The 19,387-nt window shown below is 43.7% G+C and overlaps 1 protein-coding gene across 5 annotated transcripts in view; it reads left to right on the top strand.

Moving 5' to 3' along the window:
- ALKBH3 (alkB homolog 3, alpha-ketoglutarate dependent dioxygenase) overlaps positions 1–18,008 on the top strand; it is a 41,536-nt gene extending 23,528 nt beyond the window's left edge. For 3 of the 5 annotated variants that reach the window (XM_070804086.1, XM_070804085.1, XM_070804087.1), the window contains exon 9: positions 322–13,079. In XM_070804086.1, coding sequence (XP_070660187.1) covers positions 322–627 — 306 coding nt within the window. In that variant the 3' untranslated portion in view covers positions 628–13,079. Of the gene's footprint in view, positions 1–299; positions 13,080–16,822; positions 16,922–17,652 lie in introns of those variants that run through there. The other 2 variants (XM_019975295.2, XM_070804088.1) reach the window with 2 other exon arrangements.
- The last annotated feature ends 1,379 nt before the right edge of the window (positions 18,009–19,387 follow it).

Genomic DNA, 19,387 nt, shown 5'->3' on the forward strand with positions numbered 1-19,387 from the left:
TTTTCAACTGATGGCTTATATCCTGTGGATAGCTTTTGACTTCCAAAGAAGCCATTCATTCATTTCTGCAACAGAAATTGCCTGCCATGTGCCAGGTGTCAGAGGCTTATTTTCATTGGTGGAAAGGACAGACACAGTCACCATCCTCATGGAAATGGGGGTAGACAGACATTATTCATTACTCAAGTAATTGGAAGGCAGAGCTCGAGTGAGTAGGGGCAAGAAGGGAAAGGAAGGAGGCTCAGGGAAGATAACCTTCTTCAGGAGCCTTTATTTTAACTAAGTGTTCTTCATGGCAGTGTTGCTTGTCCTCTTTGAAAGGAAGTACTGCAGTCCATCCTAAAGGAGATCAGTCCTGGGTGTTCATTGGAAGCACTGATGTTGAAGCTGAAACTCCAATACTTTGGCCATCTGATGCGAAGAGCTGACTCATTGGAAAAGACCCTGATGCTGGGAAAGATTGAGGGCAGGAGGAGAAGGGGACAGCAGAGGATGAGATGGTTGGATGGCATCACCGACTCAATGGACATGGGTTTGGGTGGACTCCGGGAGTTGGTGATGGACAGGGAGGCCTGGGGTGCTGCGATTCATGGGGTCACAAAGAGTCGGACACAGCTGAGCGACTGAACTGAACCACACTCATCCCAATTCCTTCTTAGCCAGTTCCTAAAATCCAGATGAACGGTACCTCTTTCAGAGAGGAAGTTCCAGCCAGGTGACTAGACAAGCAGTGACTAAACTGTAGAATAACTTCAGTTGTCCAGCCCAGCTCTTACTATATTTTAATACATTGGAGGGGTATGAGGGCTCTTTGTGTTTTTTTTTGTTTGTTTTAATCAAGAAGTGTAGAACTTTAGGACTGAAATAGATAGAAAAATACTAGGAACTCTAAGAAAAGAGCAAAGCTCTACCAAATTATCTTATTTCCAGGATTTGCGTGTGGGTGTTTTTTTTAAACCAAGGCTCCCAGTCATTTAGCTTATAACATTAAACCAGACACAGTCAGTGTGGACGGCCTACAGGGCTGTGTTTTGAGTATGACCTAATCCAGACCACGTAATTATCAGGCAGTCAGTGCTTGTGTCTGTTCTTCATCAGATATACTTCTTGGGCTGTTTTCCTGACATGTTTTTGGGTTTCCAAACATGGTATTTTGAAGCATATTGTGTTGTTTTGCACTTAACTCCATTAAGCACCTTTCCTTGGCATATCTTCCATCGATGGGGTTGTATTTGCTTTTGTTTACACAGAAGCTTTGGTCTGTGTTGGCGGGGATCGAGGGTAGTTGTCAGTTGCCAGTGACTTCCTGAGTGAACTTGCTCCCTGGGCACTCTGACTAGCTTCACAGTCTCAGTGTACCAGGGAGAACTGCCTAAGAAGCAGGCTCCCCAGCCTTTGCCATGTTCCTTTCAGGCACAGTTAGCTTTTATATGCAGGCTTCCACCTGATTAAATCCTACGTTCGCACATGTGAGGAGTTCATCCCGCCCTTCCTAAGTCCTCTGTTGTGTGAATGGCAGAGAAACACCAGGTGTCTTATTTTAAAGTTCAGACCCTCAAGCCAGACGTACGGAACACCACCTTTTTGCCAGGCCTGGTCTTGGGAGCTGGGATTATAGCCATGAGTAAGTGAGATGAAGTCATCCTTCCCCTCCTGGAGCTGATGATCTGGCCCCTGTTAGTGCTCTGTCTCCCTTCCACGGTTATCCTTCCAGCTTTCTGAGTGGACAGCAAACTCTGGTGGATCCAGGATAATCTTTGGTGTAAGCCGAGTCTCTGGTTCTTTGCAGTGACTTTCTTTGTTGCCAGGTATTTAAGTTTTCAGTTACCGTTTTTCTCTACACGTACATTTACCACCACCACCACCATTACCCTTTTTAAAAAACATTTTTTGGCCTATTTCCAGATTTTAAGGTTAAGAATTCCCGAAGCATGCTTTGTAGGATAATTAGTTTTACTGTACAAGCAATTTCCAACTGTTAAGCGTTACTCATTGGAAGGACTGATGTTGATGCTGAAACTCCAATATTTGATGCAAAGTACCTGATTCGAAGGGCTGACTCATTTGAAAAGACCCTGATGCTGGGAAAGATTGAAGGCGGGAGCAGAAGGGGATGGCAGAGGATGGGATGGTTGGATGGCATCACCGACTCAATGGACATGAGTTTGAGCAAGCTCCAGGAGTTGGTGATAGACAGGGAAGCCTGGTGTGCTGCAGTCCACGGGGTTGCAAAGAGTCAGACATGACTGAGTGACTGAACTGAACTGAAGCATTAACAGTGTTCTGGTGCCCAGAATACCTCTATTCCTTTTCCCCTCTAGGCAGCTGAAGGTCATTTTCTCATATGAGAACATATTCATGGTGATCAAGAATTATTTCTTGGAAATATAATTCAGTTATATTATAGGTTAATGGGTGGATAGAAAATGTAACTACCACTTAGCATTGTGTCTGAGGGCAACCATTTGGAACAAAATCTCTAAGAGGGACACTGACCATACTTACTGAAACTTTGTCTTCTCAAGGCTTCTTAGAGTCTATTTTGATGAACAAGAGTGAAAACACAGGCTGTGAAACACTGAAAATGTGATTAAATCCCTTTAATTGTCTGTCAATAGCAGGGGAATTTGCACTATAACTGTAGTAGCTGATTTGATGAACATACCTATCTGATAAGTAAGAAAATTTGTCTGAGATCTTGAAACAAAGTTAACTGAGGTAACAGATATGGGAAGAAATACAAATATGTCAGTATGTTGCTGCTGCTGCTAAGTGGCTTAGTCCTGTCAGACTCTGTGCTACCCCATAGATAGCAGCCCACCAGGCTCCCCCGTCCCTGGGATTCTCCAGGCAAGAACACTGGAGTGGGTTGCCATTTCCTTCTCCAATGCATGAAAGTGAAAAGTGAAAGTGAAGTCACACAGTCGTGTCCGACTCTTTGCGACCCCATGGACTGCAGCCTACCAGGCTCCTCCGCCCATGGGATTTTCCAGGCAAGAGTACTAGAGTGGGTGCCATTGCCTTCTCCGTCAGTATGTTACGTTACTGATTAATAAGTTGTTGCTTCTGGCATGGTCTTAACTGTGATTGAATTTGATGCAGTTGTATATTCCTTCAATTCTGACTTTTGTTTAAGATGGGGAAATTGAAGGCTAATATATTTGAAATTATAATCATGCATTAGTGAATACAGTTTTAAAATTACTTCCCCTCCCCCGCCACCTCCCCGCCTTGCCCCTCTCCAAAAACCTATAAACTCCATTCTTGGATAAACAAAACCCAGGTTTAAACTTTTGGAAAAATTTCTTCAAGTTTCTTTAACAGATTTAAAACATCTTGGGCTTCACAAATCTAGCTAAACTTGAACTACAGAAGCCTTTCTCTGGGTTGACATCTTTGGGATTGTATCTTAGGGCACATCATCTTTACCTTATCCCTTTTCTGAAGGATTGAAAGGAAAATGGTTATTGCAAATCTGTCTACTTTTCTTCCTTAACTATGGTGATAGCTTTGAGAACATGACTCATGATTCATATAACTCAAGCTAAAAGCATAAAATAAAAAGTGTAATTCAAGTTAGTCTTCTGTGTGGAATTTGTAGGAGTCTGACTTTCTGTAGCTCCTAGGAACCTGTCGCGCTATGCCACTAAAGATTGTAATTTTCATGTCTGTCAACAAGACATTTGGAATGTGCTAGAGATCGTGGGAGGGCATCTTTTTCAAGAGCCAGTTAGTTTTAACCTATCAAAGGAGAAGTTAATACCTGTTTGACTTGAGTCAAAGTTTCTCACCTAAAGCTGACATAGAGGAATCATGAGATTTCCTGTATTTGATTCAAGTATGCAGATTTGAGACAGAAAAGCATCTGTTCGGGGCCACTTTCAAAGGGAATTAGCCTTTTTTTTTTTTTTTTAACATTCAAACTCCCCCACCCCTGCGGCAGCTGTCTGTTTTGCAGTCTGGCACCTTGAGTAGTTCTCTGTAGCCGCTGATCTTCTGAAAGCTGCCCCAGTTCCACACATTGCATTCCTAACAATTTCTCGCTGTGCTGAGATGGTAAGGAGATCTTTGTTTCCCTAAGCATCAGTGTCCCTCTGATTCATGCAGTTGGCTCAGGCGGCTTCACGCATGCATCATCCCTAGGATTAAACATTCACTCCTCTAAGATGCCAATCCTTGATCCTCATCTCCCTGTCCAAGTCTGTCAACTCTGCTCATTTGTTTTGATTTTATAGTCAATTACCACTTCCTTTAATGATAATAAGCTACTTGGAGACATGGTAGCCTTTCCTTCATTCACCCATCCCTTGTTTTGTTAATTCAGTTAAACCTGAGTGAACAGCATTGTATCTATCTTCTGTCCAATATCAGAATATACTATCTTAAGACAAAAGTAAAGCTTACCAACTATACCTCTGTAGACATTTTTTTTTAAGAAACCAAAAACCTCTTTTATTCTCCCAAGGTGGGCTCATTAAAGCTTTTCTACGTTTGTGTCCCAAACCCAGTTGTACTTTTCAGGCTGCGTCGTGTCCCTGTTATAAAGATTAGTCTGGTTCTTTTCCCAGTATAGCTTTAATTCTATACTGAAAAACAGGCTGGAAAAGGAACTACAAAAGCCATTTGGCAGGCTGCTATTTCTCTGTCGGTTACCATAGAAACAGTGATGGCTGAGTTGGGGGGGGTGAGTATTAGATAATAGGAAGTTTGTGATGCACTGGAGGTTTAGATGCCAAAAGCCTTGTTTTCTAGCAAATTACCCATGCATAAGCACTATCCTTTATCAGCTGAATCCTGAAAATGTGAGGGGCTTCTATCTACCTCAAGATGATTGAGTTGAGGCAAGTTGGGAAATTTCTCCAACCATTCCTTTCTCTAGCACCTTCTGAAGAATGAGAGCTCTGTTCATAATACCAAAAGAGATGTTTGTAAAACCACTTGTGATGGGAGAGGTTGAGAGTTGCCAGTGCATTCGAGTTCCTAGTACCTCCCTGTTTACACACTACTGGGAAGAGTGGGATATAAAAAGGTCATTTTAATCATAAATATCAGTATTTTTTCCAGGGCTTTAGAAGTATTGAGGATATTGGAATCCAAAATAATATAAGCTGACTAGCTTAAATTTGAAAATCGGGTAAACTAGACTGTGCAGTGTTTCGTGGGGTGGCGACCGAGCCGCGGCCTCAGCCACCACGTCCACTGCTGCGCTTCCAGGCGTCCATACTTCTTCTTAGTCCATCTTCTGATTACTGCATCTGTTCTGAGAAATTACAAGAAGTACTCGAAAGGAACTGTTGATAACCATCATCTTTTTAATACAGTCCCTAATGAAATTTAAAATATCAGGTTTCGTTTCCTGTTTCTGTTACTGATGCCTGTAAAAAGCACTTATCTGCTTCATTTATACTCATTCCATTTTTGTAAATGGGGACGATAATTGGGAGCAACTTTATGGGAGTAATAGGAAAGTTTTCCCATGAAAGGCACTACGAAGGTTGTGAATTTTTAAGCTGTTATAAATGGTGGATGCTACAGTGACTTTTCAGATGTGGAAATTGAAAAAGAAAAGGAACGGCAGTGAGGCTAACCTCCAGGGTTGCCTCACCCTGTGAATGGCATTCATTGAGGGGGTGCAGGGGAGACTTGGGGAGGGTCAAGTGGCCTGTGGATCAGGAATGGAGGTTGAGTTTTTGAGCTCCTGTCTTTAGGGTCATGCAGTGTTTTGGAGAGAGTGAGTGAGTGAGTGGGGGATAAATTGGTGCATGTGTAAGTGGATAAAGATAAGTAGTCCTGGTAGGACCTCAGTTCTCTACAGACGAGCTCTTTGGGGAGTTGGGATCGTCATTTGCTTCTTTGGGGGCTGTCTCAGGCTAGAGTCCGTGTCCTGACTGCCACTGGGAATAACTAATCTTTGCAAAGAACCTCCCGGTTTTGCCACTGAGAGCACTTTTAATCTTGGGAGAACAGCATTTTCCAAAGTGATTTGTCAAATTCGTGTGTGTCCTAACTAGGTATGAGGTCTGCTTGCAAACTTTTTTAAAACCTTGCCTTACTGGTAGTTTTCCCCCCCCTCCACTTTGCCATGCTCTGAAAAACTATTCCTGAGCCTTCTGGTAATTTTCTTTCACAAGCCACATTTTCCTGGTGGATGACTGCTTAGCTGAGGCAGAAAAGAGCTTACTGAGTTTGAGGAAGGAGAAAGAGGCCCAACAGAGGAGCAGAGTGAGCAAGTGCAGAGAGGGGCATGTGATGAGATGGAAGGGGTGGGCGGGGCCAGATCACACAAGGACTCAGGATCCTCAGGAAGGAGTGGGTTTTAAGTACATCAGGAAGCCATTGAAATGTGTTAGGCGGAAGAGTGACATGATCTGATTGAAATTTTACAAGGTCAGTTGCTACTGCGTGGAGCTCAGACTAGACAAGAGCAAGAGTGGGAGCCAGGAGACCAATTAAGAGATTGTTATACCTCCTGGGACCAAGGCAGAGAAGGAGAGAGGTGGACAGCTTCAATGACATGAGCTCAAAGGAGCAAGCATTTTTAAGACATGCCTGGGAATTATGGTCTGAAGGTGTTAATGAGGAGTATCCGCTCACTCTGTCGATGTGAGACATGATCACCTTCCACAGGAGAGAGAGTTTTTGAGAGTTTGGAGTCTTCTGGAGAGAGCTAGGTTTTGATTAGGACAAGGAGGTAGAGGGAACCTTCAGAGCACGAGGTTGAGGATCTGGGGGCGTTTACTCATCCCTGAATGAGAATTCCAGCAGACCCAGTGGCAGGGCCAGAGATGGGTGTGGGGGATTGTGTTTAATCAGGTTATGTCCAGGGATGGTTTGGGAATAAGTGTTCTGATGTAATGGATGACTGGAGAACCCTGCACTTTTCCTGGTAACTAGGGTCAGCTGGATGTCAGGCTTCATGGAATTTGTCCTGTATGCTCTTCGAGGAAGGAGAGCATTTATTTCTGGTGCTGCAGTCTTGAGTAGAAGCTCTTTCAAAATAGCAATTCCTTTAAGTTGCATTTCTTGGAAATATTATATCACCAAGAACAGCATCTTCATTACATTAAATCTTCTGGTTTTAAATGCACATTTAGTATAGCTAGAGTGACTATAACAGTAAGAGTAAAGCCAACCTTGTTTTTGCTTAATTCAGTAACTTTTCAACCCTCCTACCTCCAACACTCTATCAGCAACAGACACTGGTGACAGGTGTTGCAGTGTAAACTGCATTTGCCTCTTACGATCACTGGATGTGCCTGTCTGGGCTGGCCGACTGCACGTGCCAGGCCCTCGTGCCTAGTGTTCTCACTCACCTCACTGGAACCTTCCCTGCCAAATCCACGTCAAAAATCAGGAAAAGAGTTTGATAAAAGCCCAAATATTTCTGTGTGGCAAGTGAGTTCAAAACTGTTTCGAACGGATAACCTCAAGTCACTTTAAATCTATGGTTTCCTGAGGGTTTCCCTGGTGTCCAGTGGTTAAGACTCTGGTGTTCCCACTGCAGTGGGCACAGGCTCAGTCCCTGGTCCGGGAACTAAGGTCCTGCATGCTGCATGGCGAAGCCTAAAAAAAAAGTCTATGCTATCCCATCTAGTTTCCTACTTTATCAGATCTTATTTCAAAACCAGCTGCTGCTTTTTTTAAAGTAATGTTTTTCAGATCATGTTGAAGATGCCATCTCTGAAAGTGTTTGGTCTGAGTCAGCAGACTAGCTGTGGAGATGACTTTGTGGGGTCCTAGCTTTATTTTGTTTCCATAATTTCCATAACTAATATGTTTTGTTTATGTCAAATTTAAAAAATATATTACCACTATGAACAACGGGGTCCAGCTGTGTTCTTATATTGGCATTGTAGAAACAACTTTACAGTCCAAATATAGCTGCAGACTTTGATAATCCATCAGTCTGTCTAGAAGCCAGCCAGGTTCTCAAGGGCAAGGCCACACCGTAGTTTGATTGGGAACACAAGCTGGAAAGAAAAGACTGAAAGAGAGAAGAGGAGACATTTTGGCATGGTCCTAACTCAGGAAGCAGGGCCAGCGAAGGGACACTTGGCTCCAGCAGTCTAAGCAGCTGTAGCACATGCTGGCATTTAGTTTTCAATTATCATTTTAATCTGCAGTAAAGCCTTAACCATACTTGTCAAGCAGCTCGACTATGTATCTGATTCTTGGACCAGAGAGCAAGGGAAATTCCTATTCTGTCTGTTACCATCTTGTGAAAACCCTTTGCTTGATTCTGCAGACGCTCCAACATCTTGGTTTTTTCTTGATTTTTGAAGCACAGATTCTGGGATCAGTTGTCTGCATCTGCAGGTTCCCTTTCCTACAGCTTAACTCACTTTTGGAAGCTGCTCTCTAGCTCCATCTCACCGTGATACGGCGATACGGTGATACCATCGTCCTGAAGAGCAAGTAGTCTGACCTTTCCTCAGTTGTCACTGTCTTCCTCTTTGTGATGCTGCTCACCAGCATCCAGCATCTCTCTCCCTGAAACTCAGCTGTCGGTTAGCTGCCCTTTCTTGCTCCTCCTGGCTTCTGAAATACTGTATTATCTTAGCTGTTCTCACACTTTTCTCACTGCTACATTTCTGCCTCCTTCGGTGTTTTTTTCCCTTTACATTCAACCCCTTTAAATATGGATATTCAGGATTGTCTTTGATTCTGTCATCTTTGTCTACATAACTTTTAAGGAAATTATAAAATAGGAGTAGATTGTAAATGCCATGTAGGCAAGGTCCATTTCTGTCTCCTTTATCGTTACATCCCCAGCGTTTAGCACTGTGTGTATATGTGTATTTTGATTGAATACATAAATGGATTTCATTTATTGTTATGGCTTCAACCATTTCTTCTTTGGTGGAGCAACTTGTGAATCTCAATTCCAGCTTTGACTTTTATCTCACAGTCTAGTCATCACTTTGTCATGAGACATTTCTACTTACAACAGCACATGACTTGTAACCTGAAATTGTAGATTTACTGTTATTCTCTCAGAAAACTCCACAATTCTACCTGCTCATAAGTAGCATTATGTTCATGATGTCACTACTCTCTTGGACAGGTTTAATCGTAAATTATTTTCAGTTCTTCCCCATTCTCTCATTTCAATTGTTTTAGTTCCAAATCTTCTTAATTCTTTCTTGAAAGGTCTGAAAAACTCATCCTTCTAACAGTGGCTTCATTTCAGGCTCTCTTTACCACATGCCTAAAATACTAAAATGCCTTTTTCCACTCTGATATCCGTAATTCTAAACTCTTCTCCTTCAGTTCTGATAACCAGATGCCAGATATTTTCAGGAACAGTTTATTTTCTCTATTTGTTCTTTCTTCTCTTTCCTCCTGCTCACGAATATTAATTGAGCACCCACTATGTGTCGGGCACAATGCTCAACTCTGGAGAAATAGCAGTAAACGTGGCAGACACGGACTGTGCCCTCCTGGATGTCACGGGAGCTGGAGAACTGTTGATTCAATGGAGAGGCGTAATTACGACTTGCAGTTATGGCTCTGAATTTAGATTTTACTCCAAGCGCAATGGGAATAAATGAGGTTGTGACATGCTCTGGTTTATATTTTAAAAAGAACACTCTGGCTGCTGTGTGAAGAATAATTCAGGGAGAGGCAAGAATAGGAGACTAAAAGGTTGTTCAGTGTTTTTACTGGGAGACTGCTGATTTGCACTCAGATGGTGGCAGTGAGGAGGAACACAGTAGATGAATTTGAGGTGTATTTTTGAGGGTGAACCAGGTTTCTGGCTCAAGCAGTTGGTAGATGGAGGTGCTATTTACTCAGATGGAAGAGGAGCAGGGGTTTGCATTTTGTTTTGCTCTTGTTTAGGGAGGATTGTGAAGGAATCAAGAGATCCTTCTTCTACATGCTAGATTCAAGATTCTTGAGGCTCCCAAATTGGCTATGGCGTCAGGGCTTCAGATGACAGGCCTGTGCTAGAGGTGTCGTTTGGGAATTGTCAGGATAACAACAGTAACGACGGTGAAGGGACAGTGATGAACAGCGGGTGCCTAGTATGGAGTCTGTGCCCGGCTCCGCTCTCAGTGCTTCCCTGGCAGCCTCCGGGAATCTTAAGAAGTCAATGCTGCTGGCATCTGCATCGCACAGGTGAGGTGGCTGAGGCCCTGTGTTAAGGCACTTGCTCCACATGGCATGGACAATCGGTTGTTGAACTGAGTTGAAACTAATAATCTAGATAGTATGTAAAGCTATGGAATTGCCCATTATCAATTCAGAGCAGAAGAATAGAGAAAGAGGAGCAGAAAGCCAAGACTGAGCTCGCTGCTTTCATCAGTTTGTTTTCCAGCTTAGAAGTCTTTACTTGCTCCTGCTGGAGCACAGGGTATAAACTGTAAACTCTCCCAGCCAGATTTCAGATCTTCGCCACATCTATGCCCAGCTGACTTTGATTCCCTGTGTGATTGCACCATACTGCTGACTTAGCTCTTTGCTCCTTAGACGTGCTGTCCGCCTTCTCACTGGGCTTCCTGGGTGGCGCTAGTGGTAAAGAACCCGCCTGCCAATGCAGGAGACGTAAAAGACACAGGTTCGACTCCTGGGTCAGGAAGATCCCCTGGAGGAGCGCCTAGCAACCCACCCCAGTATTCTTGCCTGAAAAATTCCATGGACAGAGGAACCTGGTGGGCCCCAGTCCATAGGGTTGCGAAGAGCTGGACATGACTGAACCGACTTAGCACACATACACACCATGAACTTAAGTCCTCTCCAGCCTTCAAGGGCTCCTGTAGCCTTGAAGCCTTTCAGTGAACAAAGTAATAATAGTTACTGCATGTCAGGTGCTTCCTGAGCTTTGGAAATGAGAAACAGATAGCAGGCTTCTACTTTGTTTTGACCTTTCTGTTCATTTGTTTTCTTATTATAAGCATCTTATTAATAAAAAGATGGAAGAATTTCTAGGTAAGTAGCTTATCCAGGAGATCAGAGATGACTTGGAAAACCAGATGTCTCACTGTTGACTAAGATCATTAATTTGGAAGCATATTTTGCATCCATGGCCTTTTCTGATTGTGTTGGGATCACTGAGATTAAGAATACGATACTTGAAGCAGCGTATGTGTACTGAGCTTTGTTTCAGACACTGTCACGTGGAATGGCAAAGGGTCGTCAAAGAAGCTGGGCAGGTGACATCTGGGCTTGCTTGGGAGCTTACGTGGGATGGCCAGAGGTGAGCATAAGAGAAGGAGTTGTGATGGGTCCACCAGCAGCTCAGTTGGGCAGCTCTTAAGCAGAAACTGGTCCTCAGACTTGTGTATATACTTCCCAGTATTTTTAAAGAAACCAAGTTAGTTGGCAAAATTTATAACTCAGGAGAGATCACATAAAAATCGCATTTATCAGCTTCCCTAGAAAATCCAGAAGATCAGGCAACACCCGGGGAATAACGAGGAAGCGGCAGAGGGTACACAAGTCCCGGGCTGCCTGGTGTCCATGGTCCCCACTCCCCGCTGTGTTGCACCTGCCCCACGCCGCTTGCTTATGTCACCTGCTGGTAATTGTGACCCTTACAGAAGAGACAGGGGCCGTGTCGTTCAGACAGGAAGTATTACAGGATTTCAGAAGAAAGAAAGCACTTTGGAGAGCACAGTAAGGTGGAAAAAAAAAAAATACAGACTTTAAAACCAGGCAGGTCTTAGTTCAAATATTTGCCTCCATGTCTCCTGCCAGCCTTTTGCCTTAGAAATGTACTTTCCCTCCAGCTTCCTTTGCTTATAATAAAATGAAGAATATCACGTCCCCTGCAGGGTTGTGGTAAGAATTAGCAGTGCTGGGTACATACGGTCCCTAACATGCCTGGCATTTTAGCAGCTTACACCATGGTTGATGGTGTCCAGAAAGTCTAGCGGGATGACTTGGTTTAAGTACCTGGAAATTGTTAGGAAAAAACACTTGGACCCAGGGGAGTGGGGAGCCAACTCTAGGTGGATTAAAGAGTTAAATCTAAAAAGTACAGAATTTTTTTTTAACTGAAAGGAAATGCAGTTGTATATTTAGGTTTCCTGAGAATGGGAAAAAGGCTTTCTAAGCATAAAAACCATGAAGGGGAATCAAAGAAAGATCAGCAGAGTTGATTGTAAAAGTTTTTGACTGTTCTGTGTTAAACATCATAAATACAGTCAAAAGTCAAATAGCAAGTAAGAAAAATATTTACAGAAAATATAACAAAGGGGAAATATCTTACTATATATGGTTGCAGATCAATAAAAACGTGAACATCCTGTAGAAAAATGGACAAAAGACAGGAACAGAGTTTGCAGTAGAAGAAATGCAAACAGCAGATAAGCATATGAGAAAATGGTGAACTTGGTTAGTAATTAAAGAACTTTATGTCTGAAGAATGAGCTGCCATTTCTCCCTAAACTTTTTTCATCATTGTCAGTTGATAATGTTCCATACTGGTGATGTGCTCAGAAGGTAGGTACTATCATACTTTCCAGATGGAGTTATAAATTGCCACAATCTGCTTAAAGCGGTTTGATACTATAAATCAAAGTGCCTTTAAGTTCATGCCCTTAGACCCAGTTTTTCCATTTTAAAGGATTTATTCTAGGGACTTCCAGTGGTTAAGACTCTGCGGTCCCAATGTAGGGGCATGAGTTTGATCCCTGGTCTGGGAACTAAGAACCCACATGCCGCACAGCATGGCCAAAAAAGAGAAAAGAATATAGCCTAGAAATACACTCAGAGATGTTTTGCCCAAAATCTACTTGCAGTAGCTTTTTCTTTCTTTTTCCTTTTTTTTTTTTTAAAGTATTAGTGGTATATTAAAATCTATTTCCAACCACGCGTACCTCACTGCTGTATCCTCAGCACAGTGCCTGACATATCCAGGTGGTCAAAAAATAGTTTATGAGTTTAAAGGAGGAAGGATATGTTCATGCAAAGGAATATTATATAACCATTTTAAAGAAATACTGTACATCTAAGATGTAGGAAATGCTCACAGGACAGTGTTAAAAATGAGTGCACGATTGTATGTATAGAATATTCCCTGTGTTTGTGTTGTACGAATTCTGGATGATGGGATTAAAGGTGATTTTTATTTCTTCTTGGTGCTTTTCTTCAGTCATTCAGGACATATTTATTGATATATGTGATAGGCGTTGAGCATATTTCAAAAGGGAAAGACAGCATCGTCTTCCCCTCATGGAGTTTATCAGAGATCAAAAAGGCAGACATTGAACAGGTAATTACAAGCGTATCATTTACTCTAGTGAACTTTTACAGTAGGGAAAAAAACTATGCCAATGATGGTTTTTAAGCACTGATGTTTGTAATTTCTAAGACACCTTTTTAGGACAAGAAAGCCATAATTACAGGAAAGATCTACATCGATCTCATACAGTGTGAAGATTTCCTTTCCAAGGGAATGAAGAATGTTTAGATTTCTTATCTGTTGGGTGGTGTGTAATGATATGACAATAAATACATCCAGGCTTTTTTTTTTCCCCCTAAATAGCATTTTTCTAAAGGAAACTGCATAGACTCAGATCTTGGTAAGAGTTGTGAAACTTTGGAAAATCCTAGCATTCATTGAAAAGTATAATTAAGCATTCAAATGAATTGGCTATGGTTGAGGAGAAAGTGAGAATGTTGATTAGCATTAATGTGAAAAAAAATTTTTTTTTCTTTTTCTTTTTCCATCTACTTGTGAGTTTTCAAGTGTGTGGGAAACCAAGAATATCAGTAGCAAAACCCACCCTGTAGACTGACTCTGGCCCTACAAGTTTCTTTGAATGGGGATCAGGAATGGAAAATTTTATCCTAAGCCAGGGCTTTTTAGAGGATGTGTTTTGTTTTGTTTTGCAGAAAGACCTGAGTAAATCAAAAGGGTTTCAGAGCCATGTTTGGGTAACAACCGTGCTTAATAGCCGTGAGCTTGCTCCTCTAAACAGTCAGACCCAGGCTTCCACTGTCACTTATCCATTTATCAACTGAGCTCTTATGCTCAGCCACGTGAGCTCCTCTGGCCCTTTATCTGATTCCTTGGTGGAAAAAGTCTCTGTGGATCTTGGTTGCGTTGAAGGGTGGCTGTGTGGTCTTTTGCTGCCCCAGTCTCAGGAGAGGGAAGCGTCTGTGAGCCCAGTGCTGCCTTGGTAGAATCCCCTGTCCTCTATCCCATCTGTGTCCTTCTGCGAATTATGGGGGGCTTCCCTGGTGGCTTAGTCAAGAATCCTCCTGCAGTGCAGGAGACCTGGGTTCAATCCCTGGGTCGGGAAGTTCCCCTGTGAAGGAAACGAGGAATGCATTTGCTGAGCCAAGGTTGTTTGAAGGAACAAATGACGAGCAGCAGAGTAATGACATCACCTCTCCCTATGGATGTGCTGGTGTTACCATCTCCTTCCGGGACAGATCAAGGTAGCTCCCTGCCAAGAAAAGGCTCACCCTCTTTTGCTATTTGGTACAACTAAGGGTTATACTGGATGTGATGTGTTTCAAACCACCCTGAGGCTTTCTCTCATTTGAAGAACTCAGATCTTAGAATTGGAGAGGGACACGTGGCTCTGCTGAGCATCACATTCAGTCCGTGCTGATATACCCCTCCTGGGTTTGGAATCCTGTCTCCCTGCTTCGTGTTTCCAGATAGGGTTACAGTGCTCACCTCTTCTCTTCCGCTGGCCTTAGCACCTCCTCCTCCCCAATAATGACTTTTTTTTCCCCACATTTGGAAAAGTGTTAAGGAGTTCCATTTATTTGGAGCACAGGGTGCTCGTGAAAGGGATGTAGGAGATGAAGCTAAAGAGAAGGAAGCAGGCAGGTCATCAAGGGCCTTGGGTGCCAGGCTAATGGATTTGAACTCCATCCTGAAACCTTTGGGATGTCATTAATGTATTTTAAGCAAGGGAGGGGAATTCTGAGATCAGATTTGCATTTTATTACAGTGGCTCTGACAGAGCAACCCTGGATTAGAAAGTGCTGACTCTTGACTCTCCTAACTTCTTCTCCAAATCACTCCTTAGACCTGCCCTCTGGTCTCACAGACCTGTGTGTGCATGATGGGCCTTGGCTTCTTGGCCTCTGGCTGTCGCATATACAACTCCTCCTTCCTAGGACATGCTTTTCTTTCTTAGTGTTTTGTTTTTTTAAATTAAGTGTAGTTGATGTACAGTATTATCTCAGTAATGCTTTAATGTTCTAGGAGATCATCTCAGACTTGTCTTCCTGTTGTGTTAAGTGTCTTTCCTGTCTGCTGTACTCTCCTGTCCCAGTGCTCGATTTATAGATTAAAGCCCCGATGTACTTCTGGGTTACACAGAGGGCAGCAGCAGTTCTGTCTGTAGCTGTGTCGAACCTTGATCTGGTGACTGACTTACAGCCTAAATCAAGGAGCCTTGGACCCTCTGATCATGAGCAGCGCACTGCCTTCTGATATCTTTTCTTCAGTAGGACGTACATCTATCTGCAGTCCTTTTTTCAGAGAGCACCCTTTTGCTTTTCTGAGCTGGAACTGCAGACAAGGTCACCTTCCCAGTCCTCTGTGGTTGGCTGGGGCTCAGAGGTAAATGTTTTGGTGCTTGCTACTGGAAAGCAGAAGGTGGCAGACACAAAATCAGTCACTGAGACTGAAAGTTATTTCAAACATTGCTTGTGTCTTCTGCTTATGAAAGTTATGACAGTGCTTGACAAAGTCACTGCCAAGGGTTGGGGCCTGGAATCTAGACTGTTTATAAAAGTTCATTATTGTTTTGGTTTTGATTTTCCTGGGGGAAATCATTGTAAACAGTTACATTCTCAGAAGCACCCCTGCAATGATAAACATAAACACAGCATTGCAGCGAAATCAGTCCTGCAGTAATTTAAATGTAATCTCTTGCATTGGAAGTGAAGCGGATGAATGGATGGGCCTGCTCAGAATGGAGTGAAGTCAGGACACTCGGGTCTGTCCCAGTCTCAGCTCTCCACGTGCTCTCTCTTGCGTGAGTAAGGAAGTTGTTTAATGTGCCCCTAGCGATGCCGGAGGAGTGACACCGCCTGTGGGCCGTATCGCAGCCCGTGCTGGGAAGCTACATTACGATGTTGTCCGTGAATTGACTTTGAGCTCTGGAAGAAAGGGCAGTGTAAATATGGGCATCTGTATTCTAGGTGCTCACAAGTTGCCATCCTTTCTCAAAGGCTTACACAGCCAGGCTCAGTTTAGCAACACTGTTCTGGTCATGGCAGAGTCCCCTTCTTTGAGAAAATCTGGCTGTTGACTGTTCTGGAAAGAAATGAGAATGTATCTCCAAAATACCAAAGTAGCTACAGGGAGAGTTATGATCAGTTTTAACATAGATATTAATTAGTGAATTAGCATAAACTGTGAAAGGTGGTCAAAGCTCATCACACCACATCTTGTTTGAAAGCCTGTTCTCCTAACACATGTCAAAACACAGGGCGCAGAATAAGGCAGATGTAAAGAATTATTGTATAAATGACTTTGAATTCCTTCATAGGCCAGAATGTACTTTTCTGCAGTTTGGATGCTGATAATATGAATACTAATAGCTATTACACTGTACCTAGTACCCGCTGGGCTCCAGGTGATTCACACATGCATCAGCTGAGGCTCACAGCAGCACTGTGAGGCAGGTAATACCACATCTTCCTTTTACAGATGAGTAAATTCAGGCACAGAGAGGTGAAATAACCTGCCCACGGCCAGCCAGCTGCCAAGTGACAGAGCTGGTAAATGAAGCCCTGACGCCTGGCTGAGGTGGAGTTGCCATTTCTCTTGACCAGTGTCGTGTTCTGTTGCATCTTGATCACACAAGCGAAAAAAAAAAAATTCAGTGCCATGAATGCTGTTTTCTAGGAAGACAATGGAGACTACACGTATGTGGAGAGAGTGAAGATACCCTTGGATCATGGGACCCTGTTAATCATGGAAGGGGCCACGCAGGCAGACTGGCAGGTGAGGACGTGCGGGTAACACGGACTCGCTGTCCTGGGGAGGCAGTTTGCTGACGGGCTCACGATGATTAATTTCTGTATTAAATGTGGTGATAGCAAGTTGCTTTTATAAGGAGCACGAGGCAGTAAACTGACCTCATTTCCAAGAAGTTTTGATACTGCTGACAGAACGGCCCTCTCGAGCAGCGTTGTCCAGTGGAACTTCCTGTGATGAAGGAAGTGTTCTGTATCTGTGCAGCCCTGTGCACTCGCCACCAGACATGTGACTCTTGATCCCTTGAGATATGCCTGGAGTGCTGAAGAACTGCATTTTCAATTAAGCTAGAGCTTCAGGCAGCCAGTGGCTCTCATATGGGGCTGCATAGCTCCGCAGCTTCGGCCAAGCCATTTTTAAGGTGTGCAAATTAATGTAAGAATACCTAGCATGGGAGAGCACCTTGTGCCTCTCTGTGGTCTCAGTCATTTGTGTGTTGTCTTTTGAGCTTTGGAGAAATGGCAGGAGGCCGCGAGGAAGAATAGCACTTAGAAGAAAATGAAAAGATCTCCCTGTGAGGGTGGGGGTGGGGAGTTGTTTCCGAGAAGACGACCTTTCTCCACAAGACTTTGAAGAGCTATTGCTGCTCATTGAAGGGAGATAAAATTGAAATATGTTTGTGTCCTCATAAGTTTTAAATGGCTTTGGAATAAAAGTGTAAGTGTGTTTATGTCAGAGTTATTCATATTTCCATTTAGCATCGAGTGCCCAAAGAGTACCACTCCAGAGAACCAAGAATAAACTTGACCTTTCGGACAGTTTATCCTGACCCTCGAGGGGCGCACTGGTGATGTGAGATCCTGGAGAGAGAAGCCGCGCTGAGACTGAGCAAACCTTCCTCCATGAAGACACTTCCGGAGGCTGGTCCAGCTGCTCTCGTGGCTGTCTGGAGGATGAGGATGGGATTTGCTTTCCAGCTCGGAGTCCTATTAAATGACAGCCTGCAGTTCGTGTTCAAAATACATTTACTGTGAGAACACTAATCCCTAATCACATTGTGAAATCACATATTTTCTTTAGGCAGATTAAAAACCGCTGTGGCTGTGTTTACCAATGATTTTGCCCATAAGCCGTTTTCCCCCCTCCTCGCTGCCATCTCCGGTTTTGGTTGAAGAAATATGAATGGACTTTGCCTCCGGGGGAGGGTAAATCCACATCTTTGCTCCTTGTGCCTGCAGCAGAGTGGAGATAGTAATACACACCAGTGACTCGGGAGCCTTCCGCAGGCAGACAGCTGCTGCAACCCAAACAGAGTTTTGTTGAAGTCTGCCTCGACTCCTGAACATGTTGGCTTGTGTGCTATGGTAATGGAAAGCTGCGTACTCTGGGAGCACTTTATTTAACCGAGTCTCCTTGCCTGTCCATTTCCTGGGAGACATGCAGACAGGTTTCAGGCCTCTGAGTGAAAAGCAGAGGTGGTATTCTCCAGTGTATCTCCAAGCTGCCCCTGGACTCCTCGTAATACAAGAGGAAACTGTCCTCTCAAAGGGAGGAGGAATTGAGTGATGTCATGAGAAATTTCAGCTGAAGAGCGGCAAATGCCCTGCTAGTGGCAGCTGTTCCACGTAGATTAGTTTCCCCCTGGAGAGTTACTTGAGTCACTTAAACCCAAGCCAGATAGAAGCGGGAGCCGTCCTGCAGGGAACAGACTCAGTTACCTTAATAGTGCTTTTCCCTGTAGAGTTCAGGAGCCCCGTGACTAAGGCTTTCTTCTGACTCAGTGTTGTCTTCTGTACACACTCCCGAGATTCAAGGGTTAGTCTCTGATGTCACCAAGGTTCCCAAAACAGACAAAGCGGCTGCCCCTTGTTGCATCATAAAAGCACGTGTCTTCCAGATCCCTAGACTTAGGAGCAGCATGCTGGATCAGTCCAAACCAAGACAGAGAAAACCAGAGAGAAGGAGGATGGATTTAAACGGCTGAAAGTAGGGCGAGGGAGTTAGAGTTTCCCTCGTGCCCCATGGGGAAAATTTACCCAGCCTTCGTGCTTTTTGGTCTTGTTTCCATTCCATGCTGTAAGATTGATGAGCCCCAGGATCACGATAAGAGGCCAGAGGCAGATGAATGCCTTGCCTTGCCAGGCGCTTTTCTGTCGAGCTCTATGACTTCTTGAACCAGAGTCTCTTCTTTTAAATGTTGTTTCCTGTGTGTAGCTCCTTTGTCTAAAAAATACCAAATGTTTTATAAAATCTGAGTGTCACAGTAAGCCTTCCTGTGAGAGAGATACAAATTACCACAACAAAAAAACAAAGCCTATTTAATTCCTAGCTTTCCTGCAGTTCACACACACACAACCTGGCCAGGGAGGTGCCGCCAGCTTTGGCTGTGATTTGGATGCGTGACCCCGGGGAAATTCCTCTTCCATTCCCACAAGTGAAAGAGCCAGGAGATGACTCCAAGTCTTGTTACCACATCCCTCCCAATTCGGGCCG

The sequence above is a fragment of the Bos indicus genome, chromosome 15 (assembly GCF_029378745.1).
Source record: "Bos indicus isolate NIAB-ARS_2022 breed Sahiwal x Tharparkar chromosome 15, NIAB-ARS_B.indTharparkar_mat_pri_1.0, whole genome shotgun sequence".
Lineage (NCBI taxonomy): Eukaryota > Metazoa > Chordata > Mammalia > Artiodactyla > Bovidae > Bos > Bos indicus.